Consider the following 25,518-nt stretch of genomic DNA (forward strand, 5'->3'; position numbering starts at 1 on the left):
GCCTCATGTTGCTGCAGCGCTCCTAGCGAATCCTGCCGTAACGTGCGTTGACGCGCCTGCCGCGCCGACATGAAGTTCGCAAAGTAATCGGTGCTACCAAACAATCCAGCCAGCGGCTAACAGAGCTAGGGAGCTCGAGCGCGATCTCGTCCCTGAATGGCGACTGAAGTATCTCGACTACAAGGTGCGCGTCAACATGGACTCTGCCCGTGCGCTCGTTGACCGTCGGACCAGCTCGGGAAGAAGAAGCTCAAGGCCATCGACCGCGCGCTGCGCAACGTGAACCAGACGCCGCGCCTGCGCCGCCGCGGCACCAACCTGCTGCCCAACTCGTCCGACGTCGCTCCAAAGTACTCGTTCCTGAACCGCGACGGCCTGAGCCGCGAGGCGAACGACCCGGCCGACGTGCCCGACCCCAGCCGCAGCCTGTCCATCAGACCCAACGGCAGCCGCCCGCGCGGATACTCGTCAAACCTCCCGCGCACGCCCGAGGAGACCCCGCTCGCAGCAGGCGGAAACACGCACAACGGGCTGGGCACGAGCTATGGCAGCTTCGTCGGGAGCCCGCACAGCGGCAAGGATGCAAGCCCGGAGCGGGGGCGGCCGCCGCCGTCGCTGCGGCTGCCAGGCGCTGCCATGGACGCGTCGCCCGGCGGCCCTGCTGCAGCATCGCTGCGCAAGCACAAGTCCGTCAAGCTGCCGTCGCCCGGCGACGGCAATGCTTTTGAAGTTGGGAAGACGAGGACGCCAAGCAAGAAGCACGCGTCGCTGCCGGCACGCTACCGCAGCATCTTCAGCCCGAAGCGCATGAACTCGATGCCGGGGCCTGGCTCTGGCGTTGACCCGCACCCGCGGCCGTTCATCAAGCGCGTCCTGTCCATGGGCGCCCCGGACCCCGAACCGAGCCCCGCCGACGTCCCGCTCGAGGCCTACAAGGAGCTCGACTTCCGCCAGGCCGAGTTCTTCCAGTTTCTGGATGCGGAGCTGGAGAAGGTCGAGCACTTCTACAAGGAGAAGGAGGACGAGTCGACCAGTCGCTTGGCTGTGCTGCGCGACCAGCTGCATATCATGAGGGACCGACGGCTGGACGAGCTGATCCAGCGTCAGACGGCCAAGATGAAGCAGAAGGCAAACAAGAAGCATCCAGCGGATGGTCAGGCGAAAAAATTCGACGAGCACGCCCACGAGCAAAAGCTGACAGGTCAGCAAGTGAGCGCTTCCTGGCTGAATCCAATCGATGCCGCGCTCGAGGCAGTGAGCGCCGGCAAATACGGAACGAGCACCAAAGCCATGACGGCGCTCGCGACCCCATCGGTCCTCCAGCCCACGATCCACAACGACGACCGCCGTGACTTTGCTCGACGTCCAGACCTGCCAGAAGTACCCTACCAGTCGGCGAAGCGGAAGCTCAAGGTCGCCCTGCAGGAGTACTACCGCGGGCTCGAGCTGCTGAAGTCGTACGCCCTGCTCAACCGCACAGCGTTCCGCAAGATCAACAAAAAGTACGATAAGACCGTACACGCACGCCCGTCCATGCGCTACATGAACGACAAAGTCAGCGGGGCCTGGTTCGTCAACAGCGACGTCATCGAAGGCCACATTCGATCCGTCGAAGACCTCTACGCGCGGTACTTCGAGCGAGGCAACCACAAGGTGGCGGTCGGCAAGCTGCGCATTAAGATTGCGCGAGCCGGCGACTACACCGACAACACGTTCCGCAACGGCGTGCTGATCGCGGCCGGCGCCAGTCTGAGCATCCAGGGCCTCATCAAGGCCGCCAGTATAGCAGACACGTACCACCCCGACGACCCCACGTTGGGCGTCAACACCAGCTATCTGCTGCAGGTAAGCTTGCGGTCCGCTGTGGTGGTGCATAGTTAACAATGATAGATATACGCTGGCTACTTCCTCATCAACCTCCTCGTCATCCTGTTCACGCTTGCCTGCCGCGTGTGGCACGAGCACAAGATCAACTTTGTCTTCATCTTCGAATACGATACCCGCCATTTTCTGGACTGGAGGCAGCTAGCTGAGGTAAGTGCGTGCGGTGTTGTTATGAATGACTCTGATAATTGTAGCTGCCGTGCTGGTACTTTGCCTTTATGGGGCTGACTATGCAACTCAACTTCCACCGCGTTGGTGGCGAGGCGCTGTATTTGTATTGGCCCGTCATTTTGATCGGTGTCTCGGTGCTTTTGCTGGTGAATCCTTTCAAGATCTTCTACTACCGCAGTAGAATGTGGCTGTTGTACTCTTTGGTGAGTTGTCTGCGAGGGTGTGTGGATCTTGCTAATCTCGTCAGTGGCGCCTTGTTCTCGCTGGTATCTATCCTGTCGAATGGCGAGACTTCTACCTCGGCGACATGTTCTGCTCGCTGACGTACAGTATGAGTGTGAGTTAAGTATATACCCCTGCCTACGTTGCTAATGATACCAGAACATAGCGCTATTCTCCTGCTTGTACGCTCGCGTCTGGGACGACCCTGCGCAGTGCAATTCATCGCATCTGCGCACCATGGGCTTCCTCGCGTGCTTGCCCGGCATCTGGCGCGCCTTGCAGTGTATCCGGCGATACTGGGACACTGGCAACAAGTTCCCCCATCTTCTCAACTGCGGCAAATACTTTGCGACCATCATCTACTACATGACGCTGAGCATCTACCGGATCAACAAGACCGGGCCAAACAAGGCTGCCTTCATCACCTTCGCCGTCATCAACGCCATCTACACGAGCTTCTGGGACATCTACTACGACTGGAGTCTCGGCGACCCGCGCGCAAAGCACCCCTTCCTCCGCAAACAGCTCGGCTACAAGAAAGTATGGTGGTACTACACCGCCATGGTCATCGACCCCATCCTGCGCTTCGCCTGGGTCCTCTACATCGTCGACCCGCTGCAACTCCAGCACTCGGCCAAAACCTCCTTCGGCGCCGCGCTGGCCGAGATCTTCCGCCGCGGCATGTGGTCCCTCTTCCGCGTCGAAAACGAGCACTGCACAAACGTCTCCCGCTTCCGCGCCTCCCGCGACGTCCCGCTGCCGTACTCGCTCCCGGAGACACCCTCCCCGCCCTCCCCCGCCCGCGGCCCCCGCGTCGACGAAGAACAGCCCCGCCCCCGCACCCCCACCTCCTCCGGCGCAGACCTGGCCCGCTCCCGCGCCGCGCTCAAGCAGCGCCGCGGCTTCCCCGCCCTCGACGACGCCGACGCAGATTTCCGCCCCTCGCCCCTGCAGCGCGCGTTCACCCACGTCGGCGACATTTTCCGCGACGCGCACGCGCAGGACTTCGAGCGCCGGAAGCGGCCAGAGCTCGGCCGCGATCCGCGCGCCGCGAAGATGGAGGATGGCGAGTCCAGTGATGAGTCGGATGGGGAGGCGCAGGAGGACGGCGGTGACGAGGGGGGGATTGGAGGGAGAGACGAGGATGAGGATGAGGAGGAGGAGGGGGGAGACGGAAACGAGGAGGGTGTGAGTGATGACGAGGTTGATGCAGAGGAGGAGAGCGTTGTCGCGCGGATTAGAGAGGATTTGGCGGTTGGGATGGGTGTGGCGGGCGAGGGCTCGTCGGGGCGCTGATGCTGGGGTTGTCTGGCTGGAGGGAGGTGTACAGGGAAGAGGTGTTAGTGAAGAGGGGGTTGCACATACACATACACATCCACGCTATTTGTCCCCCCCCCCCCCCCGCCTATCCTTCGCTCGAGCGCATCCGCACAGCGCGTTCGCGGTACTCTGCACCCTCTCCCTCACGCCGCTTCTTCTCTTTTCCGTCTGTGCTCCTGCTTTCCATCGTCCCCCCTCTCTGCGCATTCCCGCTTTCCTCCACCTCTTCCGCGGCTTCATCTCTACCATTCAATACCCTCGCTCCCCGCTCGACCTAGCACCGGTCCAGCTCCACACCCAGCTCCACACCCAGCTCCACACCCCCATACAGCCGCTGCTACGAAGCATACTTCAATCCGCACGTTGCAACATCTTCTACCGTGGTTTAGTACATGGTATCGCGCACCAGCAGTAGCTCAGACACTATTCACTATTCACTATTGCAGTAACCATGGTATGGATCTACACACAAATCTACACACCCCCCCCCCCCCCCCCCTCCGCCTCCGTCGGTCTTCTATCCAATCCATCATCCCCCGTTGTTGAGTGCCAGGTGCCAGGTGCCAGGTGTCAGGAGGTGCGGAGTGGCTAGTCGACTTCCTCGACCTCCCACTCGTACACTGTCCCGCCCCCCTCATTCTTATCATTCTTCTCCTTCTTCGCCTTCTCCTTCTTCGCCTTCTCCTTCTTCGCCCCCTTCTTCTTCACCGCCGCCGTTTTCGACGCGCCGCTTTTCGTGCCCGCTACTGGCGCTTCGCGCGCCCACGGTATCCGCTCCTCCTTTCCTCCCTCATCTTCGTTTTCCTCGGCAACGTCCTCAAGAAGCCGCGGTCTGCGCTTCGGCGGCGCGGCGGCCTCGAGGAGATGCTGTTTGCGCCGTGGAGCTGCGGTCGGAGAGTCGTGGTCTGAGCCGGAGTCTGAGGCGGTGGAGGAGTCGTACGCGGATACTTCGCTGCCGGACTCGGTCTCGGACTCGGACTCGGGCTCTGAGGCGGCGTCGTGCTGACGCTTCGTTTTCTTCGAGGCAGTGGTGTTTTTGCGTGGGGTTTTGCTTGCGCTTCGGTGCTTGGGGGTTGGCGCGGCTTCGATGGCCTTGTGCTTGGAACTGGCCTTGGACCCGGATTTCGTCTTCTCTTTCTCTGCACCCTTGGACGACTTGGACGATTTCGACGCAGCCGCAGACTTCAACCCAGCCCCACCCCCCGCCCGACTTCTACTCTCCCGCCTCCCCTCAATCCGCCGCACCTCCCTCCCCCCATCACTCTCCGCGTCAGAATCGCGCGCTGCGTGCCGGCCGTGCGTGCTCCTCGCCTTAGTCTTCGACACGGCTTTAGACGCAGACCTATCTTTCACCGCGCGGCCCTCGTCCTCAGACGACTCTTCGCTCTCGACCCGCGCACGTCTGCTCGTCGGCTTGGGGTTCGGCTCCGGGCGGGGTTTCGGCTTCGGCTTGTCTCTGAGGAGCAGCGGGTTAGTCTTGTGGGACGGGGTCTTCGGGGGGCGGCGGCTCGCGGTCCTGTGTCTGGCTTCGTCTTCGGAGGAGGAGGAGGCGTACGAGGTCTTGTGTGCGCCGTCGGGACTCCCGCTGCGGCGGCTCGCGCGCGGTCTCCTGCTCGGCGAGCGCGCACCCGGTTTCCTGCTCGCTGAACGCGTGGGCTTCCTGCTCGCGGAGCGATTGTGCGCCCGGCTGTCCAGCAGCAGCGGCTTTCTCTCCGGCGTCAACGGCACAAGTTCATCCGTATCCTCATCGACCTCCCAGCCCTTCTCGCGCAACACCTCGCGCGCCAACCGCGCCCCCGTCGCCCACGCAGGCAGCGTGTCACGGCGCCCCGCGGCCACGAGCTCCTTGTGCAGGCCGTGCAGCACGCGCGGCTCGGCCCAGCGCAGGTTCTCCTTGTCCCAGGACACCGGGTCGCGCGGGAACTGGCTGCGGTAGGTGGATTCCTTCCATTCGGTGTAGAAGGTGTTGTGGATCTGGGGGCGGGCAACGGGGACTTCGATGACTTCGGTGATGACTTCGACGACGGGGACGAGGGGGATCAGGGGGCGGAGGGGCGGGAGGTAGGGGTAGCCTCTGTAGAATGGGTCTCTGTAGGGGAACATTTTGGGTTTGGTATGGGTGGGTGGAGGGGGGGGGTGGGGGCTGTATTTATGCGGGCGTGGCGGGCGGGTTTGTGTGGTGCTGCTGCAGAGGCGTGACGGGAGTGGGCGTAACGCTCGGTGTGATGAGGTGCAGTGACCCCCCATTTCAGCGTCTTCAAGTCGTCAGTGACGATTTCAGAGAATTGTCATGTCACTGTCTCCCCATATACATCGCCGATCTTACATCACCAAGAAAAGCCAGTCGTGATCAAGCACTAATCCGATTATTATCCCGAGCCAAGTCAACGTAGACTTCAACAAGTCCAAGTCGACACTGCCCCAAAAAAAAAGTGTATCCGTCCTTGTTCTCCTCCGACCCTCTGTCCCCCTTCTACCAAAGTCTCTGTGGCATGGCATGACCAGGCCCTACGCAATACAGAACCAACTGCGACTATCCGGCACCGCCACCGTCTTCCCCTTCTCCGTCTTGCCCGACCACGTCATGCGACCGACGCAGTTCTCCCACCTGTGTGTGTTAGCGCATATGAAACCATACTACCATACTACCATACTACCATACAACCATCGACACAACCATAGACACAACACCCGCCTCGAACCACCCACACAGACAATAATTAAGGCCAAGACTTACTCAAAAAGCATACAGATCCCGCACGCATCATTCCGCACCTCCATAATCCGCTCGAACTGCTCGGCGCTCGCGCACTGCGGGTTCGCGTTCAGGTCGAAGGAGAAGCCGCCGTGGATGATGTAGACGCCGCAGTTTGGGACTGCGGAGGTGGTGGCGTTGGAGACGTTAGTCGAGTCCTTGTTGGAGAGGTCGGTGGTGTTCAGAGTGGGTGGGGACGGGGGACCAGCGACGGCGACGGCGACGGTGGTGGTGTGGCCGGTCTTGGTGTCGTTGTCGTTGGCGGCTATGGTGTCTGCGACTGTGTCTGCGATGTTCTTGATAGACGCGGCGGTATCCACGCCCTTGTCACCATCCGCTTCAACGCCAACGGCCACGGCGATATCTGCGTCGACACCAGTGAACGAGACGGCCGGAGCTGCGCCACCAGCCCAGACAGCGTGGCCCACGCCACCACCAGCGCCGCTGCTCTGCACCGCGGGCGCAGCGTCAAGGACCGGAGCCGCGCCGCCCGGGTGTCCTGCGAGGAAGACCACGGCAGCGAGCGCGAGCGAGGGGAAGGCGAAGTGCATGTCTAGCCAGAAGTTGGGGATGGAGTGTTGGAAAGTGAGTAATCGAGTGGAGTAAGTAGAACACACGAACAGCCAGCCTGCGGAGTATTATATACACAAAGGGGGCCAGTGGGTAGCGGTGAAAGCGCGGCGAGGAGTTGGGGCTGCGGAGTGAAGGGCTCGCGGGGGTGAGTGAAGGACAGGCTTTGTGCGGACCGCGACTCCACGCGCGAAACCGCTGAGCTGTTGGAGATGAGCGACGGGCAGAGACTTCGAGGTGTGGATACCTCGCAGAGCCTGACGCGCCTTGGTCTCGGTCAGTGTGTTCTCTGTCCCACTGAGCGGAATCTACTTTTGTCTGTAATCGCCGGTAAAGTCTTCTCTCCATCCGCGCATGCATACACGGACCGCACGCCATGGGACTGAGGATCTCGGAGACGAAGCACAGTGGATGTCGAAACGACAGTCTGAGCACCAGCGAACTCAGAGTCTGCGGCACACGACACGACGGCGTTAAGAACGATACCCCCCTGGTATCACCATCACTGAGAAGCCCTTGTAGACGCATCAAGCAAGACGGCACACCACCGCACCTCCCAAACCTCCAGAAAATCCTCTGTCCAGATACCAGATACGCATCTTCCTCGCTTGCCACCCTCTGTACAGACAACGCCTCCCGCCCGCGTCGTCCGCCGACCACCCCACCCCTCGTCTGCATACTCTCCAGCCGTACCTCTTGACCCACGACACTCCCGGTAGCAATCTCCCGTCAAGCCCCAGTAAACGCTATGCCTCACCATCCGGCGAAACAGCCAAGCAGCGGAGCGCATGGAAAGGGGACGAGGAGCGTACTAACACCGACACCGAGACTAGAGCTTCAGTGAACTTGTTCTTTGTTATCACGCACATTTCATCAGATTTTCTTGTCGCTACAGCTGTCGCTGGCGATTGCCTTACTTGTGGATACCTTTGGTCACAATAGAATATCTGAATCATCCACCCCCCTCAACCAAACCATTCCCCAGCCCTCAGCCCACTCCATCACACCGACCCCTTAATAACACCCTCTTGACCCCTGGAGCCTTGAATCTTTATAGCTGAGTTATCTTCATTTATTTCCCTAGCCCACAAGTAACCGCCCCTTCCCCTTCCCAACTGCTGAGTGCCCGCGCTTCAGCGCACGTTTCAGTATAGTCCAACACACAGTACGGCCTCCATGTATAGACAGTATTCTGTCACGAGTATTGCGTAGGCGGAGAGGCGATATTCGTTACTTCTGTACGGGAGATGGCAAGCGGGTTGTAGGATCATGGGGACGGGCTGGATCAGGGTGTTGGAGTCATGGCAGTGCAAACAGAGCTAAGCAAATGTGTATCCTGCTGGTTTAGTACATCGTCACATTTGTACGAGTATATGAACATTGATATTGTAAGAGACATATATATTGCGTTCTAGCAGTCACCCTCGCCCTTGGACCGAGTACTTTCTACACGCGCCCCGCTGGCCTGTCCGCCGTAGACGCGCACCTCCACCCCCTCCCGCATATAGAGATGAACGGTCATCTCCTGCGAATCATACTCAAACGCACCCAGACTTCTCACTCCATTGGCACCAGCGTCGCTCAGCGGAATGCGCCGGCGCCTTCGGAGTGCGGGCGGACTGATGACATCAGTGGTATGCGCGGCATTGCGCTTGCGGCTCGTAAGAGCTGGGGCGGTCGACGGAGGTGGGGAGAGCAGTGTACGTGGGTGGCGATGGGAGGGGAGGGGTGCTGTGGAGGGAGGGGTTCGCGGGCTTGGTGGTGCGGATGGTGTTGGAGGGGGTGGCTTCAGCGGCGTGGCAAGCGCAAGACGCTCGGCGGTGTCCATACGGATCATCAAACGGGTGTGTCGGGAGGCTCGAACGCCGGCTCCTTGTGTACTGCCGGAGTTGTAAGTGCTAGGAGAAGTGGTCGAGTGTGTCATATGTCGCTGCTGTGTCTCTTGGACAACAACGTCAGAGGGCGTCGGGTTTGACGGAGTTTCCGAGTTGCGAGGAGTTGTTTGTTCTGTATTCTCTGTTGTTCCGTATGACGAAGTGGTACCTTGCGATTCCCCCATGTATTTGGACATCAGCAATGCGACGTCTTTTGCGTGCCCTTTAAGCTTCTCTGTGTTTGGCACAGCCCACTTCTGCTCAGCCATCTCCTCAAGTTCCTCGAACGTCACGCAGTCTTCCCAAGTCCGATCGTTGTGCAACTTTCTGACTCGGGGATGTCGCAGCATCTCGAAAGTCTCATTCTGAAGCTTTTCAAAGCCACCGCCCAGAATTTCGGCTACAAACGGTGTCCTGAACGCAGTAGTCATACGACGGTCGTACCCTTTAGAGTGCTGAATACCGAAGTTGTCCGTCTGGCCATCCTCGTACAGGTTTGCCTGCCGTACATAGCCATGGATATTGAGGTATTTGAAATCTTGCTTCGGTATACACTGATCCAGACCCACCGTTGCAACAACTTGGAAAACAGGCTTTGCGCCAGACCTTTGTACCGCAGTCCTGTTTGTACAACATCCAAGGTGGAAATGCGTCCAGTGCAAGGGCTTCAAGTCTGACTTCGGAGCAACCTGAGCATCGAAGCTTGCGCCAATTACTGCAAAGTCACCGAGATCGCGTTCGCCGCCCATATCGCCCAGGTAATCCTTCTTGAGCTTGATGAAGTATCCTGGACGTCGACAACCCTGTCCATATAACAGCGGGAAGTAAGGCGCGTGTAGTGGTTTCAATACAAGTCCTTCTTGGCGGCTGGCAAGATTTCGGGCGAATATCTCTTTGAGGTCCGTAATGCCGTCCCCTGTCTTAAAATCAAGCAGGGTCCACTCCGAGCGCATCGATCGACCGGGTTCGACTTGAACCAGCTCTCTCAGTAGATTACGCCGCTCTTGTAGACAATGACGTAACACTGGCTCATCATCCAGTAGTAACACATCGAAGAAGACGATCATCAGATGCTCCCACTCATGAGGACGAGAATCCTGTAGAGTGCCTATGAACGAGCCAGAGCGCGAAATGTGCTTTCGGATCTTCGAAAACGGCATGATTCGCTTTTCCTTGTCGCTGTAGAGTACCATCTCGCCCAGTACAATGCACTTACGTTTGAAAGCACATTCCGGGCGACCAATACGAAGAGCTTCTCGAATGGTAGGTTGCAGAGCTTTGCGGTCGGCAGTGGCGTCTTTGCCGTTTTTCGAGAAGATTTTGATCTCCTGCGATTCGTTCGCCAAGTCGATGTGAATCTCGCAGTATTCGCCATCGTACTTGTTTTCGACCGCCCAGGCGTGTTTTCCTGCCATTCGAAAACAGTGATCAAATGACCACGCCTTTCTGAAAGTGGGTCGTCCGACTTTGACTCCGACCACTGGTCGCAGCTTATGTGCCGCTTCGGATCGCATTGTTATCTCCTCCAGCGGTCCGGGTACAGCGGGGGTAACAGCTGAGTTCCCTTCGTAGCATGTCAAAAACGGTATCAAAGTCGTTCTGGAACATGAGAAGCTCTGGAAGAAGGAAGTGGTATTGCTTGAACACATGGCCTTCGTCGATCATGATGGTGCAGTAGTCTCGAAGTATGAGACGGACCAGCCATTTGGCCTCCCATGACGCAAGTCGCACGAGGATCTCCTTGAGCTCCTCATCTGTCTTGATGCACCAGTCTCGTTGCGAGCGGATGGCTGGATCAGAGAACCTGTATTTGGCCGCAAGTTGTGTCAACAGCCTGTCGACTCTTCCAATAGAGACAAAGTGCTTGGCGGAAAAGGTGCCATCCCAAGGCACCATTGCTCGTTCGACGTATACACCTAGATCTCCGTGCTTTCCAGTGTTCCACCCAGCAAACAATGCCCTCTGGCCATGGTTGAACTTGAGAAGCTTCGTGAGCTTCCGAGCTAGTAAGGGTGTCTGGAGTCCGTACACTCGATCCTTCCTTCGATGAGGGAATAGCGTAGACAGAACTGTGCCTCCGTTGGTGTCCAAATCGTCTAAGGCGCATCTGTGGTTGGTGAACCAGTTTGTTATAATCTGTCTAACGCTCTCCTTCTCTTCTTTCGACGGCAAGCGCGGTCGATAGGTAGTTATGTTCTCTATGCTTTGCAGAAGGCTGCATATCGCATTGAAAGTAATGGTCATTGATGATATATATTGATAAATGTATCCTGGTCAGGTTCTCGCAGATTGGGTATGGTCGAGATACTGTTGGCGTTGCCAAAGCGGTCGATCAAACCAGATGTTTTCCAGACAGGATCGTGATTTCCTCAAATGGGCCGCCGGAATTCCTCCTACTTCGCAGCATCTCATGCGGAGTGAGTTGATCGCGCGAGCCACACTTCTGATACCTCAGTATCCCAAACATAGCAGTGCTGAGCTAGACTGTACGACAGCGCGCTCTCGTGTCGGAACCGAGACCAAAACAACACTGAACAGTAACGCAGACTCCTACTCGGCAGAAGAGCCAACAGAGATCCTTGAAGTCGGAGCTCAAGGCGCGTAGTGCAGCCTTTGTGTGGTTTGGAAGGGAGTGGTGGGGCATCAAGAGAAACTCGCGCTAAGAAAAATGTCACGGGACCACGCGCTCACCCTATACTTGATCAGGCAAACTATGTTTGCGAACATGAAATTTCGCGGATGTGAACAGTATATACATACTCCACTGTACACCGTATTGAGCATCTGTCTTCTGTGTACGTCGGATACTTTCGTGTAAAGATCGACAGACATGAAAAACCAATTCAAAGGATGTCACAGAGTGATGCCATCTACATCCCCACAATGATTCGAGCTCTCATATCTGATAGGCCTAATTGGTCTACCATTTTTACCCAAAAGTACAAGATGCAACCGAACTCCAGCAGCATACGGTGGCTGACCTCACGACAAGTAGTACGATGCTTCGTCTGTTACTAACCCACGTTGAAGGGTTAATCACCTCATGTTAATGGCGGACGAGTTGATCCACCCTTTGCTGTTGATCGTGAATCGGTGGCAAAAGGCAAAGTGTAGTGATTCGTTCTCTAATTTCATAGCAATAACAGGGACTACCTATGTACAACAACAACTTGGACATGTCTCAAAGATGAAGTCTTAGAAGGTACCTACTTTTGATCAGGAAGTATCTTCTACATGTGTTTGAATAAGAGAAGAGGCAAGGCGTACATTGGACGGCTTTGGCAGGACGCCCGACACATCAACCGGTGGGAACTCGCTCTGGAGATCAGTCTACTCCTTCACCGCAGGTGGCTGGGCGTTGGGTGCGTTCACCGGCGCGCTCTTTACGTACGAGTCTGCTAGGCGAGCGATTCCTCTCCCCAACGATCATCGCGAGACGAGGTATGGCGAGGTATGACAGAAGTTCAAGAAACAGACGCCATACCTCTTATCTTATTTTATACACTCATTTCATATGCTTGGATTAGCCGAGTTACTGTCCTTACTGATGGCAAGGCTCGGCGGTAGATTGCCTAGCTGCTTGTAGGGGGTGAATGGCTAAGCCTGAACCATGTATAATCGAGGCTCAACTACGGCTATACAAACCTCACTCGTGATGTTGTGAAATGGCATACAGGTTCCTTTTTGGGGGCACGTCAATAATGATGGCTTTCATCGAAGGCGTCGTAGAGGACGCAGTATTGTTTTCGCACAGGCAAAGCAAGCGGGCGACTTTAGGCCCTGATGCCCACTGTCCACAGACGACAACTCGTCAGCATGAGAAGACTTTTCGTAATCATCGCTCTCGCCATTTTTTCTTGACGCTCCGCTTACTCACCGCTGTTCAGCATGCCCACTCATGTATGCATAAGCTCTGTGCAGCTATACAACCACAGATTCTTGGAAAGCCTACCATTTCTCTGTCAAACGTGTAGCGAAAGGCCAGATCAAAAGATCGGCGACGCTGAGCCATCTGGCAGCGGGACAACCCATTCGCTACTGGTGCGCGCTAGCACTTATGGACCGGAGCGACAACGGGTTGTGGGGAGGTAAGCTGTCAGAAATGGTAGTCCACGACAAGAGACGCCTATAGCCTGTCGTTGTCGTACGATGCAGGTGCAATTCCTCTTCAGCTGGTGTTTGCGCCGGGTCTTACGTGGCACGGCGTCGATAGTGGTGGAATATTTTGAGGCGAGCAAGCGTCAACATCAGAGCTAAGGTCGTGCCTCCCCTCTTCTCGTCTCCAGATGCTCGGCGCGGAGACTTGACCGCTCGACGTCGTGCCCGGTCGGCATCAGCCGAACATAATCCACTAACATGCACTGGAACTGCAATGACGCCACAACGAGTGCTACACGGCTGTACAGTAGTGCGAAGCACTAACGATCGTGGTGAGGGCTTCATCGGTGGGTGCAAGCTCAACGGTACGGTAGTCCTCGATCGATTGTAAGTAGACGGCATCTTCAACACACGTATTCTACAAATATCGATTCGTGTTGCAGAAAACCAATTGCCGTATTCGTGGGGCTGTAGCAGCCCTCCTGGACACGACAGGAAGAGATCAGCATCTGCTTACCGCGTTCAGCTTCTCAGGGTCCCGGAGGCGAACGATGTTGCTCTGGGATGGCACGCCACATGTCCGGATATCTATAAATTCTAGCAACTCCACAATTCTGGCAACTCCACAATTATGATGGTAGGCAATACCTAAGTCAGTGCAGGGGGTGGCTGAGTTCCGAATCTGACGTCGGCGACGAAATAGAATGGTGCTGTGCGCTCCGGCTGTTGACCAGTCTAACTTTGACGAGGATCGAAGCGAGCACCGTGATGAGAGGCAGTGGACTTGCTCGGGTGTTCGTCAACCGGCGGGGCAGGCAGAAGTCAAGTGGGATGCCCTGCGCGACTGCATGAGCTGCATGCAGACCACCCCACATTCAAGGTCGTAGCGGCTCATCATCAAGAACAGCGGCACATCACGCTCAACACTGCCAGTCGTGGGAGCTCGGCGCAGGGGTGCAGCCGCTCTCTCGCATGCTTGCCAACCTTTTGTTGACTTCTTGTCAAGCTCGCAGCTTGGCCGGCGCCGCACTGAGGGGTACCTTGCCGTGAGATTGCCTCGGAATCAAGGCACGAAGCACTGTACCTGGAGCAGCGCAATTCACCCTAGACTCTAGTGAGAGACTCGAGTGAGGCATTTCGGAACAGGGCCCCAGCTCGTCGCACACCCGGCGCTTGCAGTGCAGACTTGATCCTGAGACACATGGCAGCACAGCGATCTGTCGAACGTTGCACCTGCGATGTCCACGATGCAACAAGGTCGATCATCCAGGGCCGCGCTCTCACGGGCGCCATGGCCGGTGGTGATTCGCCGGCGAAGCGGATTCCGCGCGAGCACCACAGCAGACAAGGAACACGGCATGGTCACCTCTGCCGAGCTAGAGGTGTAAGCCGCATCCGGACGCGACTCCGCCGTGCGGCTGTTTGGGGTTCACGTCTTGTTGATTCCAAGTTTTGAAGCGTTAGTTGAGGCTGCTATGAACATGGCAGGGGCCGGCTCACGATGGAAGCGCTAATCTGCGAATCGTCGAGCACGCCGTCGGAGCAGCCCAGGGCAGATTTCGTCATGGTGAGTGGGCCATTCTGCTGTAGCGCCCTGGACAGATACGGCAGCCCGAGTATACAAGAACATGTGCAGCCGTCGCCCGCATTGGCAGCTCCATCGCTGCACCTGGATTGGCAGCTCCATCGTTGCATTGGCATTGGCAGTGCAATTGTCGCATACCAAGCCCACTGGTGCTGATACACTCGGCTACGGTTTTCTTTGTCTCATCTCGCGTGCTTTAGTCTTAGGGCGCGAGCGAGGTTGTGCGCGCACTGCAACGCCGGATTGGCTGCAAGACGGCCAGAGTAAGTCAGCTCTCGCGCCATGCCTCTTGCCCTGCACGCTGTCCTGGCGTCACTGGCACTACGCTCGAACAGCGCCCGTGTCAGCCGGGACCGCAATGGACAGTAGTTTGTGTTTGCAGACTGACAATTCTTTCTTTAGCTTTCAATAGAAGCTTTCTCTAGCGCTGTGGCACACTCTGCGTCGTCCTGATACATTAGGCCAACCCCCGCCGGTTGAGCACCCACAACTTTGGAGTTCGCACAGTCGCCCGCCGTGCCCGCCGCCCGCACCTCGAGCGTCCGTCAACACGGATCTGACACCACACAGCGCCGCCCAATCTCGACGGGGCGCGCCAGGCCATCGCCGGAAGCGGTTGGAAGCCAGTGCATCCGGAGAGCTGCAGGGCTGCAGCAGCGAACGCACGCACGCAAGCGGGGCGCCAAGCGGCCACGGCCTATCACCGTCGCCACTACATAAACATACAGAGCCGCTCCGAGGAGTCGCTCGCCTGCCGGTCGCTTGCCTGCCGGGCCATTCACTGCGACTGCCATTCCTGTCCTACCGCGCTTTGACGTCAGGGCGCCGATCCGTGTTTCAACGCCGAAGATCGTCAAGCGAGCAAACATGCAGACCATGGCCCAACCCACCGCAGTCCCATCGTATGGTGGTGCCATGCCTCTGCCCGTCCGCCGCAAGCCCATTGCAACCCCCGGCATCGCCGTGCGCCCGCCGCCCGCACAGTACAGCGACACCGCCATGGGCCACTCGCGAACCCGCACCACTTCGTCCGGCGTGTTCCCGCCCGTGGCCCCCCCACCCGCAGCCGCCGCTGCGACCATGAACGCCCAGTACCCGCAGTATCCCTCGCAGTACCAGAGCTCGCTGCGCCGCACCCCGACCTCGTCGACCAGCTCGACCACGGGCACGCCCAACCGCTCCAACAGCGGCGCCCTGCGCCGCTCGTCGTCGACGCGCTCCGGCACCTCGCCCACGTCGTACGTCGCCCTGATGCGCAAGCAAAAGGCCACCGTCTGGTGCGACCGCGCCCAGTACGAGGACCCGCGCATCCAGGCCCAGCAGCGCCAGGCGCGCATGCGAGCCAACATGGAGGTCGCGGGGGGCAAGGGCGCGCCCGCCCGCGGGCCCTCGGGCAGCTCGAGCATGGCCGCCGGCATGCGCTCCAAGGTGCGCCACCACGGCGCTCCCAAGGCCACGCTATACGCGCCCACCACATACACCGGCACCGGCGTCCCCATGCGTCTCAGCGCCTCCGAGGTCGACGAGGGCGACGACGACGACAACGGCTCCAACGGCGGCCAGTACCACCACCGCACCGGCTCGGGTCGCAGCTCGCTGGGCTCCGGCCGCCGCGTCTCGTACGCCAGCCCCGCCGGCCGCCTGTCCTCGGCCTCAACGCCCCCGCAGAACTCGTCGCCCGACGACCTGGGCGACCTCGCCGAGGAACCCACGCCCAACCCCTCCCACGACGCCCCCGAGTACTTCATGCACAAGACTAACACGCACCTCTCCACCAACAGTGGCAGCAGCGAGGAGCGCAACTTCGGTGCCCCGGCGCCCATGAAGCAGCTCCCCAAGCTCGAAGTCACGAAGAACTCGGATCTGATGCGCAAGGGCAGCGTGGATGAGCGCACCACCACAATGAGCAATACGCGGCTGTTCATTGCGAATCCTGATGCCGATAGCGATTAGCCCCTTCCCTTCTTCGATACCCACATACACGACACGACGATGAAGATGAAGACGAAGACGAAGTTGAAGACGAAGACGAAGACGAAGACGAAGTTGAAGACGAAGACGAAGACGAAGACGGAGATCCGGGCGTCCAGCAAGAGAGGTTGGCGTTGACGGCGTTGATGTGATGGTGTTGATGGCGTTGATGGCGTTTTACGGCGTTCCATTTTGTTTTGGTGATGCATAGATGGCGTTGCTTTGCGCGTGGGGCGTGTACATGTATATAGCGAGCGAGGGCAACGAAGGTAACAGCGAGAGTGAGCGCGAAAGCAAAGGCAACAGCGAGCGTAACAACAAGAGCGACGGCACAGCAACACAGTACGTGGAGAGAATAGCACACATGCCGCGTTCCACAAGTCCATTGATCTTCGGTGCTGCATCTACCTTGAAGTCCAACTCCATCCATCGCTTGCCGTTGCTGCATATGCAGCACACACCCATTGCACAGCGTTCCATTTGCCCTGTATCGTGGGCTTGTGTTGTGTTGTAGAGACAATAACGCCACATGCCCAATCGAGCACATGCCATTCCCCTATCACCGCGATCGCGATTGCGATCCAAATCGGGTTTCCCATGCCATCTCACAGACCACTCATGTCAGACCACTGGCACCTTACCGACACCGGCCCGGGGCCGGAGCCGCTATCGGAAGTCACAGCGACCGGCTGAGAGACGGTGCTTGTGACTTGAACTGAACAGCCCTCAAACGAGGGTGTGCTCCAAGGACATGGATAGGTGGGATGGACATTGTACGCAAAGAGTCAACACCCCCCCAAAACGGAGTAGACTAGAGTGCTTGAAGAGCAGTGGGTACGGAGGGGGTGGATGCAGCTCGGAGGGCAGCGCTCGGAGTGGAGTACATTCCTGGACACTAAAACAGAGCAGACACTAAAGGAAGGTGAGGGCTCAATGTGGGTGGGTACGCACCTCAAAGTAGCCACGGCGCGGCCGAAGCCCTACATATGAGCACCGAATATTGCGCAGAGAAAAGCGGGTATGGTGCAAAACCGGGTGCGGCTTGCCGACACTATGTACGTACGCGATACGCTGCTCCATACATCGACATGGACAAGGTAGTGACTATTTGGCGATCACCCGGCGCTGCAGTGTGCGCCGAGGTTGAGAAAATTCGACTCGTTTGCATATAGCTGGGGAGTGGGTGTTGTGTTGCGCATGATATTGGAGTGTAAAATTGAGGTGTGAAATCTTTTGCGAGGGTGGGGGAGATTCAAGATGTTTACAGCCTCAGATTTCAGATTTTACAGCCTCGATTCCAGGTACCAAATTCAGCATGAGCTGTTGTGCTTCTTCCTGCGCACATTTCTGGGCTGTCGGGGGATTTCGTTGGAATGTGCTTAAGTATTCAAAGACACAGGGCTGAATGTCGCAGCTCGGATTACTAGTGTTGTGCCTTCCAAGGTTCCCGAACATGGCTCGGACGTGGGTTCATGGTGGTCGTGTCCGAACCGCTGTGTGATTCGCTGCCGGCCCGCCGCTGTGCAACGCGCTCACGCGTCCCTGCCAAGGATTCCGTCCACCAGCACATAAATGTTCAACAATCCTACGCTGTCCGAATGGCTTGAGATTTCCACGATACCTACGACGTACACGACGTATACGACTTGGCGTGATGCCGCACGCAACCAATGGCACGGCGAACGGCGCCACGAACGGTGTCACGAAACGGGGGGTGAATGGTAATGCAAGCAGTAAGACGGACTACACACGATGGCGGCTCAAGGACGACCGGGGTTGCCAGACATGGCACTACCTGCAAAGTGACGAGGAGCTGAAAGAGTGGCCGCAGAGTGCGGCGGACCGGTACTTTCTGGGCATGGAGACGGTACGCACAACGCTTCCAACACCACGACGACACTGACCGCTCAGGGCCTCCCCGATCTCCCACCCGCAAAGACGCCGCTCGACGCCGCCGAGAACGGGCTCTCCTTCTTCTCCAATCTGCAGCTGCCGCCAGGCAACTGGGCCTGCGAGTATGGCGGGCCCATGTTTCTCCTGCCGGGCCTGATCATCACCTGGTACGTCACCGAGACAGCGATCCCGCCCGAGCGCGCCATCGAGATTAAGAACTACCTCTTCGCGCGCGCGCACCCCGACGACGGCGGCTGGGGGCTGCATATCGAGGGCGAGAGCAGCGTCTTCGGCACAGCCATGAACTACACCGTGCTGCGCATCCTTGGCGTCGACGCAGAGGACCCGCGTATGCGCAAGGCACGCAGTACGCTGTGGAAGCTCGGCGGCGCCCTGAGAGGCCCGCACTGGGGCAAGTTCTGGCTGAGCGTGCTGGGCGTCCTCGAGTGGGACATTGTGAACCCTGTGCCGCCGGAGCTGTGGCTGCTGCCCGACTGGGTGCCCATCGCCCCGTGGCGCTGGTGGATACACATGCGCCAGGTTTTCGTACCCATGTCGTTTGTGTACTCGCGGAGGTGGTCATATCCATTGAACGACCTGACGCGGCAGCTGCGGTCGGAGCTGCTCACCCAGCCGTTCGACACCATCACATTTAGCGCCCATCGTAACGATATTTCGCCCATGGACGACTACCATCCCAAAACCTGGATCTTAAAGCTGATCTTCTGGTTCGTGGTTGTTCTCTGGAATCCGTACCTGCGGCCTGCGTGGATGAAGGAGCGTGCTGAGAGCCATGTGTGGTGGCTGATTCAGGCAGAGGATAAGAACACGGACTTTGCGAATCTTGGACCCGTCAACGGACCCATGAACACGCTGGCGTCGTATATCAAAGAAGGCCCTGACGGGCACGCCTTCCAGGAGCATCTGAAGACACTGCCTGAATTTCTCTGGGTCAAAGACGAAGGCATGCTTATGAACGGCACAAACGGAGTGCAGACGTGGGACACGGCGTTTACAGTTCTGGCCGGCGACTCGTGCGACTTCCTCTCGCAAGACAAGTACCGACCCATGTTCACCAAGGCGCTGGAGTTTCTCGAGGACCAACAAATACTGGCTGAAGTCGACGATCAGCAGGCATGCTACCGCCAGCAGCGCAAGGGCGCCTGGGGATTCAGCACGCGCAAGCAAGGGTATACCGTTAGCGACTGCACATCGGAAGGGCTCAAGGCCGTGCTGATTCTGCAAAACAAACACAAATACCCAACGCTGCTCGAAGAGCGACGTCTGAAAGACGCCATCGACGTTCTCCTGACCATGCAAAATGCCTCCGGTGGTTGCGCTTCCTATGAACCCACCCGCGGCTCAGAACTCCTTGAGCACCTCAACGCTGCAGAAGTCTTTGGTCGCATCATGATTGAATACGACTACGTCGAATGCACAACCGCAACCGTCACTGCCCTGCAGATGTTCCAGCAATACTACCCCTCCTATCGCGCCGCCGAAATCGCCACCTTCCGCACCCGCGCTGTCGACTATATCCGCTCCGCACAGCGCCCCGACGGCTCCTGGTACGGCGCCTGGGGCATCTGCTTTACGTACGCGGCCATGTTCGCGCTCGAGTCACTCAAGAGCGTCGGCGAAACGCACGACAACTCCGAGCGCGTCCGCCGCGCGTGCGCGTTCCTGCTCGACCACCAGATGCCCGACGGCGGCTGGGGCGAGACGTACAAATCGTGCGAGACGGGTGTGTACTGTGCGCACGAGCGCAGCCAGGTCGTGCAGACGGCGTGGGTGGTGATTGCGCTGCTCGAGGCGGGGTTCCCACACCAGGAGCCGCTGCGCAGAGCACTGCAGATGATTGTGAGTCGCCAGATGCCCAATGGCGAGTGGAAGCAGGAGGCGATTGAGGGTGTCTTTAACAAGAGCTGGTACGTATCTTGTCACGTGATGCACTGAGAACTGGAGCTGACGCACACAGTATGATATCCTACCCGAACTACAAGTTCATCTTCCCCATCAAGGCGTTGGGTATGTATGCAAAACGCTTCGGGAACGCGCCGTTATAGAGAAGGAGTAATGCAGGGACGATGCCACTATGAATGAAGATTAGCAGTAATACGGCGCACGCGTACACACGCTGTGTCAACCAACACCTTGCTTTTCCCGCCATCAGCTCATCCATCTGGCCAGTGACGTCGTACAGCCCCCCCATTACCACATAACCACTCCTCCGCCTCCCGCCTCCCTCCTGCTTGCCAAACTCTGCTCCGCACTCCACCCCCCAGTCCTCCTTCCAAGCAACGACTCCCCTCCCTCTTGATCTCCGCGCCCCTCACACTGTGCCCTAACCAGCACCAGCACCAGCAACCCCCCACGCCCACCTCTCTATCCTCCTTTGCTCATTCCACCGTTCAAACCATCCGTCTACAGTCCCCGATCACTCCTGTCACTCATGGTGGTGTAATAGCACAGCACCCTCCACAGGTTTTCGGTTTTCGTGTTTGTACACGCTGGTTTTATACTGGTAGCATGTCTGATTCGGTTTGATTTGTCCAATACTAATTATAATTGTGTGTACGTCGACCGGCCAGCCTCTGATCAATTGTTTCTATGCGATTTGAGAACTCGATGCAGGACCCGGAAACAATACGTCGATAGTGTGGGTTAGCATGTGGGAGGTAGAAATTGTCTTCTTAGTGGAAGATTGTGCTTGGGATTGGTCACGTGCTGGGTTTACTGTGTCCTTGGATTATTCGCGGCTTTGAAGCGCACTGCTGGAGAGGGATCGGTGTGGGTTGGGCAGGGAGGTGGTTTTCTGGCGCCTGGTGTTGTTGGGCGCGTTGGGTTTAACCTGAGAGGTTGGGCTGGAACTTGGTGAGAAAGACGTGTATAGTACTGTGCGTCCTGGAGTTTGAAGAGGCTGGTCGGGCTTCGGAGTGTTGACGCCGGTGAACAGAGTTGATGGATGGCTTCTGCGGAAGGAAGGCATACAGGGGGGCTTGAGATGGGTCTATGGCATGTGTGAGGCTGCGTACAGGGGACTACTATCTTCAATCTACTACAGGTGAGTCTGTTGAAGTTAGCGTGCAGTCTATGCCAAAAGGATGCAGAGAGTCAGATGGGGATAGATGAGCACAATTGGTATTGATGGCCAGTCACAACACGTTGGTGTATGGCATCATCTAACGCCCCTTCTTAGCGTTGACGTTCTTCCCAGCGCCGACCTTGACCCTGCCACCGGCCCGTCCACGGTCACCCGTAAGAATACCAGGCAGATAATCCTGATCCATCAGATCACTCGCCCTCTCCCTCTTATCCTTGGTCAACTGCCTAGTGAACTCCTTCTGGTCCTCCGCGAGCACCAGATCTCTGCCCCAGCCTCCCTTACCGCCGCCGATACCGCTCCACTTGGTATTGGCCGTACCCGCGATGGGCTTCGGGATGCTGAACTTGTCGCCGCGCTTGTTGTAGGTGTAGTTCTTGGCAAGGTGGATGTGGAACTCGCCCTTTGCGTTGGTGCTGCATGACACGCGGGCCAGCGTGGCGCCGCCGCAGCGCGGGCAAAACTGCTTGCTCATGTCTTTGACGATCTGGAAGCAGGCGTGGCAGCGCAGGACCTTGGAGGAGAGCTTCTTGATGCGCTGCATGTTGGTCGTGATGAGCTTGAGGTTCATCTGCAGCAGCACATTCTGCATCGCGAAATCGATGGTCATGGTGGCGACATCCATTTGCGTGGGGCCCTGGGCGCGGACGGAGGCCTGGATGGTGGAGTCCTTGATTTGATGCTCGGGGAGGTTGGTCTCGGTGATCCAGTCACCGTCGTTGTCATCCTCGTCGTCGGATGCGGGAGGCGTAGGTTCCTGCGCCTCGTTCGAGATTTCGAGGGACGTCATGTCCTTCTCGAGCGACTCGGCAGCAGACTCTGAGGTACTTTCAACCTCAACAGGCTTCTCCTCTGTGAGCAGGGATGCTGGCTGTTCCTGCACAGCTTCCTGCACTACAGGCTCCTCAGGCTTTTGCTGGGGCTCGGCCTCAGTCGCTGGTTGCTCGAGAATCATCTCCTCGGTCTGTGCCTGCTCCGGCTTGTTCTTCTTATTCTGGCCCTTGGACTTCTTCAACTTCTTAGACTTTGTGACAGTCGACCACTCATCCTCCTCATCAATCTGGCCACTCTCCAGATCTGCTTGCTCCTGAGCGGCCTTGGCAGCGGCCTTCGCCTCCTGTTGCTTGCGCGCTTCCTCTTCCTCCTCAGGCCGCAGCTTGATCGGCCCCTTGGGCACTGATCTCAAACCCCAGTCTCCACTATTCCTCTCGCAGTGAATCTCGTACGCCAGAGCCAAGATTCCCAAATCCTGCCTGCTCAGCACGGCATGGTCACCGGTCTTTTTACTGAAGGCGATGACTGCGTCGTAGCTTGCCGGGCTGGGATTGCGGACTTTCAAGAAGGGCATGAGTGTTGTCTGCACTCGCATCCTAGTTGCTTCATCGCGAATTTCAGAGATGATGGCTGGAGTGGTGTAGAGTTCCTCAGCGGAGTTGATAATGGTCGATATCGAGACAACATTCTTGATCAGTGGGCCGGTATCCAGGATAAGCGAGTGGATCGGCTTTTGGGTTGGTTCGACAGCCATTTCAACGACAGGAAATGGCGACAGTTGAATTTCAAGCACCTTGAGACTTTGCAGTCAGATCACAGAATTCTGATTGTGAATCGTCGTTGGTCTGGTCGATTTTTGCGTGCGAAATTTCACTACAGTGGCGCGGGGTGCACTTGATACAGCAACAGGCTAGCCGTTTTGGAGCAAACCCGCAAAGAGCAGCGACACACAGACGGTCCTTCCGTGATTCTAGCTCCCGCGAAGTCACTTTCAACATCCAGGAACCCTGCATGCCCGTCATTCAACGCTCGTACGGCGAGATCCTGCGTCGTCTGCCATGCTTGGACACATGACTCGCCGTTTATCCGAACGAGCCAGATTATACATACCAGAAGGCCGTCGCTGACGCTGTGCAGATTCGCTAGCTACTCTAGTTGACTGCGGACCATGACCTTCCGTTTTGTACGACGCCCATTGTACTGGGTAGCACGCGGCGACTGAGCGTTTACCGCACTCGGCACATATGGGCAAGCGGGTAAAGCCTGGACCGCTGGCCGATAGACGAGATCACCACCAGTGCGTCCCGAGTCTACTAGAGGTCCTGCACCCGGTTCTCAGATGCCAAGTTAGCACTGCTCCCCGGAGCTGGATGTAGCATCAGGCCGGGTCGCGTACTGTTTTCGTCGTTCGCCCCAGTGCCGGTTTTGATTCGGTATTTGAAAGCCTATCCACCGGATCCAGACTGTCGGGTCCAAAGGCAAGCCTCTTCGTCACGAGCCAGCCTAGTCTGCGCTGCCCTTACTCGATGCACTGCTCATACCAAGAGGAGCTGACGATGAAATCATTCAACATAACCTATCGATCAAGCATCCTGCAATGCTGTCCTATTTCTTGGCTGTTTTCATTTGTTCGAGCCTTCGGTTCGAGCGTGTGGGAGCGAAGGAGCCAATTGGAATTTGGAGTCACCCCATTGCTCACGCTTGGAGTGATTCTAGAAGAACGATGGTTAGGGCTGCTCCATGAGCCTTGAAGTGTTGATCAATCGTTGGGACATACCACGACTTCCCACTCAATCCAAGTCTGCATCTCATCACACCACTGGATGTGGCATTTTCGTCCGAGCCGGTCTATCTTTGGTCTTGCCTTTAAACTGGCCCTTGATGATGATTGGCTCCACCTTACGAAGGCTTCACCCAGCTCGGTACTTCCACGGACCGTAGCAGTCCGTCATACAGCCTGGTGTGTGTGTTCCCGCGCTTCAACAAGTATGGTGAGCAACTGAGCGCTCTTTGCTGTGGTATTCATCATTCCAGCATTCATAGTGCGGTATGTGTATTGTGCGCTCAGCCAAGGCGGACCTCAGTGCTGGAATAAGGGTGAACGCGGCCCATCCCTTGTGGTGTGTGAAGTTCAACAGAACGGACAGTGGTGCCCAGAGCCCGGGGCTGTCACTCGGCGGTCGGAGACTACGGGCCAGTATGTTGGCGTTCGTTCGCGCCGAGTGTGGCTCAAGTGCGTACGCGTGACCCAGTATGACGATCTGGCATCTTGGGCACCGTCGACCGGTGAGTGCCCATCGAGACTTGCTGCGGACGGCGGGACATCTTATATGTGTTAGGTAGGGCACAAAGACCTGCTTCCGGTGAGCAACTGATAGAGCCATGCAGGCGTCTACAAATCAGTCAGACTACCGCTGAGTTAGGGCAATGGGCCAACAGCCGCTGCAGCCGAGCTTTTACCCTTAACGGTACTGATGTTAGTTCTGCGAGGCATACTCGCCAATGCGAGCTCAGAACAGCTTTCCAGAAGTGAAGGGGTAAGTAAAGAAGGCAAAAGACAGGTAATCATCATGCATGAAAGAGTCCTTCACAGCGGCATCCCCTTACCGTTGCGCAATTAGCGTGGACAAACCCTGGGCATGCTGGCTTCTACTTAACCTCCCAATCCCACAACTATGGGAGGCTTCGACCTGACTTCGATACAAACTACCAAAAGAAAATGTCCTCAATCCACTCAAACGCTCGCTTGATCTGTTTCAACGTTCATTGATCCAAGGATGATCGTCGATGTTAGCGCGCGCGCAGATGACGGCGTCCGCTGGATTGACGCAACAGACCGCTTATAACCCCTCTCGCCACAAAGCAGAGCCGCAAGTCGCACTGTGGTTGCCCACTTCCACCAGCACTCTAGGGGGTGTTGCTGCCGGGACAGGGTTTCATAGACACCAGAGCTGACACCTAGATTCGGGAACAGTTCACCGACTGTCCCCTTCATCCTCCCAACGAGACGGCGGTCGTTGGGCATCTCCGCATGACGACGCAGCACACTCGGCGGGTATCTCGCAAATCAACATGGCGCCACAACATGTGAGAGACGCAGTCGAGCATTTACTGGAAACGAACTACGGCCGTCTGGCACATCCTTCGCGGAGCACTACGGCGCCTATCCAGGAGCTTCTACCCGTAACAGGCATGGATACTGGCGCTCCACTGACGCCGGTATCCACCCTACCCTGTTCTGGCTGGCTCTGCAGCCTCTGTGGTTGGCTTAGTCCTTGCATCGCAGCAGCATGGATTG

General features: G+C 57.5%; 7 protein-coding genes across 7 annotated transcripts; 2 read left to right on the forward strand and 5 right to left on the reverse strand.

The window, feature by feature from the left end:
* Window positions 1-61: 61 nt before the first annotated feature.
* Window positions 62-2,193, reverse strand: C7974DRAFT_387447 (uncharacterized protein). The gene is made up of 4 exons (XM_046141168.1): window positions 2,079-2,193; window positions 1,891-2,034; window positions 235-1,845; window positions 62-184 (listed from the first exon to the last, which is right to left on the reverse strand). Exons 2-3 carry the CDS (start codon window positions 2,005-2,007, stop codon window positions 469-471), a joined length of 1,494 nt encoding a protein of 497 aa, XP_045999883.1. The 5' UTR covers window positions 2,008-2,034; window positions 2,079-2,193; the 3' UTR covers window positions 62-184; window positions 235-468.
* A 1,992-nt stretch (window positions 2,194-4,185) lies between these two features.
* On the reverse strand, window positions 4,186-5,700 carry C7974DRAFT_409862 (uncharacterized protein; the record flags this gene model as incomplete). Its single annotated transcript, XM_046143423.1, has 1 exon — window positions 4,186-5,700. The coding sequence occupies one exon, from the start codon at window positions 5,698-5,700 to the stop codon at window positions 4,186-4,188; it is 1,515 nt and encodes a 504-aa protein (XP_045999884.1).
* A 405-nt stretch (window positions 5,701-6,105) lies between these two features.
* On the reverse strand, window positions 6,106-6,903 carry C7974DRAFT_409863 (uncharacterized protein; the record flags this gene model as incomplete). The annotated part of the gene is made up of 2 exons (XM_046143424.1): window positions 6,106-6,205; window positions 6,335-6,903. 2 exons carry the CDS (start codon window positions 6,901-6,903, stop codon window positions 6,106-6,108), a joined length of 669 nt encoding a protein of 222 aa, XP_045999885.1.
* Window positions 6,904-8,333: 1,430 nt separating this feature from the next.
* On the reverse strand, window positions 8,334-11,040 carry C7974DRAFT_461246 (uncharacterized protein; the record flags this gene model as incomplete). The annotated part of the gene is made up of 3 exons (XM_046146162.1): window positions 8,334-9,210; window positions 9,241-10,297; window positions 10,338-11,040. 3 exons carry the CDS (start codon window positions 11,038-11,040, stop codon window positions 8,334-8,336), a joined length of 2,637 nt encoding a protein of 878 aa, XP_045999886.1.
* A 4,306-nt stretch (window positions 11,041-15,346) lies between these two features.
* Window positions 15,347-16,432, forward strand: C7974DRAFT_431581 (uncharacterized protein; the record flags this gene model as incomplete). The annotated part of the gene is made up of 1 exon (XM_046144788.1): window positions 15,347-16,432. The coding sequence occupies one exon, from the start codon at window positions 15,347-15,349 to the stop codon at window positions 16,430-16,432; it is 1,086 nt and encodes a 361-aa protein (XP_045999887.1).
* Window positions 16,433-18,019: 1,587 nt separating this feature from the next.
* C7974DRAFT_352910 (terpenoid cyclases/protein prenyltransferase alpha-alpha toroid) lies at window positions 18,020-20,511 on the forward strand. Its single transcript, XM_046139525.1, has 3 exons — window positions 18,020-18,317; window positions 18,362-20,271; window positions 20,322-20,511. Exons 1-3 carry the CDS (start codon window positions 18,105-18,107, stop codon window positions 20,407-20,409), a joined length of 2,211 nt encoding a protein of 736 aa, XP_045999888.1. The 5' UTR covers window positions 18,020-18,104; the 3' UTR covers window positions 20,410-20,511.
* A 917-nt stretch (window positions 20,512-21,428) lies between these two features.
* On the reverse strand, window positions 21,429-23,411 carry C7974DRAFT_122660 (Nin one binding Zn-ribbon like-domain-containing protein). The gene is made up of 2 exons (XM_046135179.1): window positions 23,331-23,411; window positions 21,429-23,227 (listed from the first exon to the last, which is right to left on the reverse strand). The coding sequence occupies exon 2, from the start codon at window positions 22,972-22,974 to the stop codon at window positions 21,526-21,528; it is 1,449 nt and encodes a 482-aa protein (XP_045999889.1). The 5' UTR covers window positions 22,975-23,227; window positions 23,331-23,411; the 3' UTR covers window positions 21,429-21,525.
* Between the last annotated feature and the right edge of the window lie 2,107 nt (window positions 23,412-25,518).

This window comes from Boeremia exigua (genome assembly GCF_020726555.1).
Source record: "Boeremia exigua strain MPI-SDFR-AT-0100 chromosome Unknown C7974scaffold_3, whole genome shotgun sequence".
Classification (NCBI taxonomy): domain Eukaryota; kingdom Fungi; phylum Ascomycota; class Dothideomycetes; order Pleosporales; family Didymellaceae; genus Boeremia; species Boeremia exigua.

Bases quoted from the DNA above. Each gene is read 5' to 3' on its own strand.
- C7974DRAFT_387447 (XM_046141168.1), bottom strand. From the start codon at position 2,007: ATGGCGGGTATCGTATTCGAAGATGAAGACAAAGTTGATCTTGTGCTC. The intron at 1,846-1,890 runs CTATCATTGTTA...CCGCAAGCTTAC, and splicing joins AGGAAGTAGCCAGCGTATAT to CTGCAGCAGATAGCTGGTGT.
- C7974DRAFT_352910 (XM_046139525.1), top strand. From the start codon at position 18,105: ATGCCGCACGCAACCAATGGCACGGCGAACGGCGCCACGAACGGTGTC. The intron at 18,318-18,361 runs GTACGCACAACG...CTGACCGCTCAG, and splicing joins ACTTTCTGGGCATGGAGACG to GGCCTCCCCGATCTCCCACC. The intron at 20,272-20,321 runs GTACGTATCTTG...TGACGCACACAG, and splicing joins GGTGTCTTTAACAAGAGCTG to TATGATATCCTACCCGAACT.
- C7974DRAFT_122660 (XM_046135179.1), bottom strand. From the start codon at position 22,974: ATGGCTGTCGAACCAACCCAAAAGCCGATCCACTCGCTTATCCTGGAT.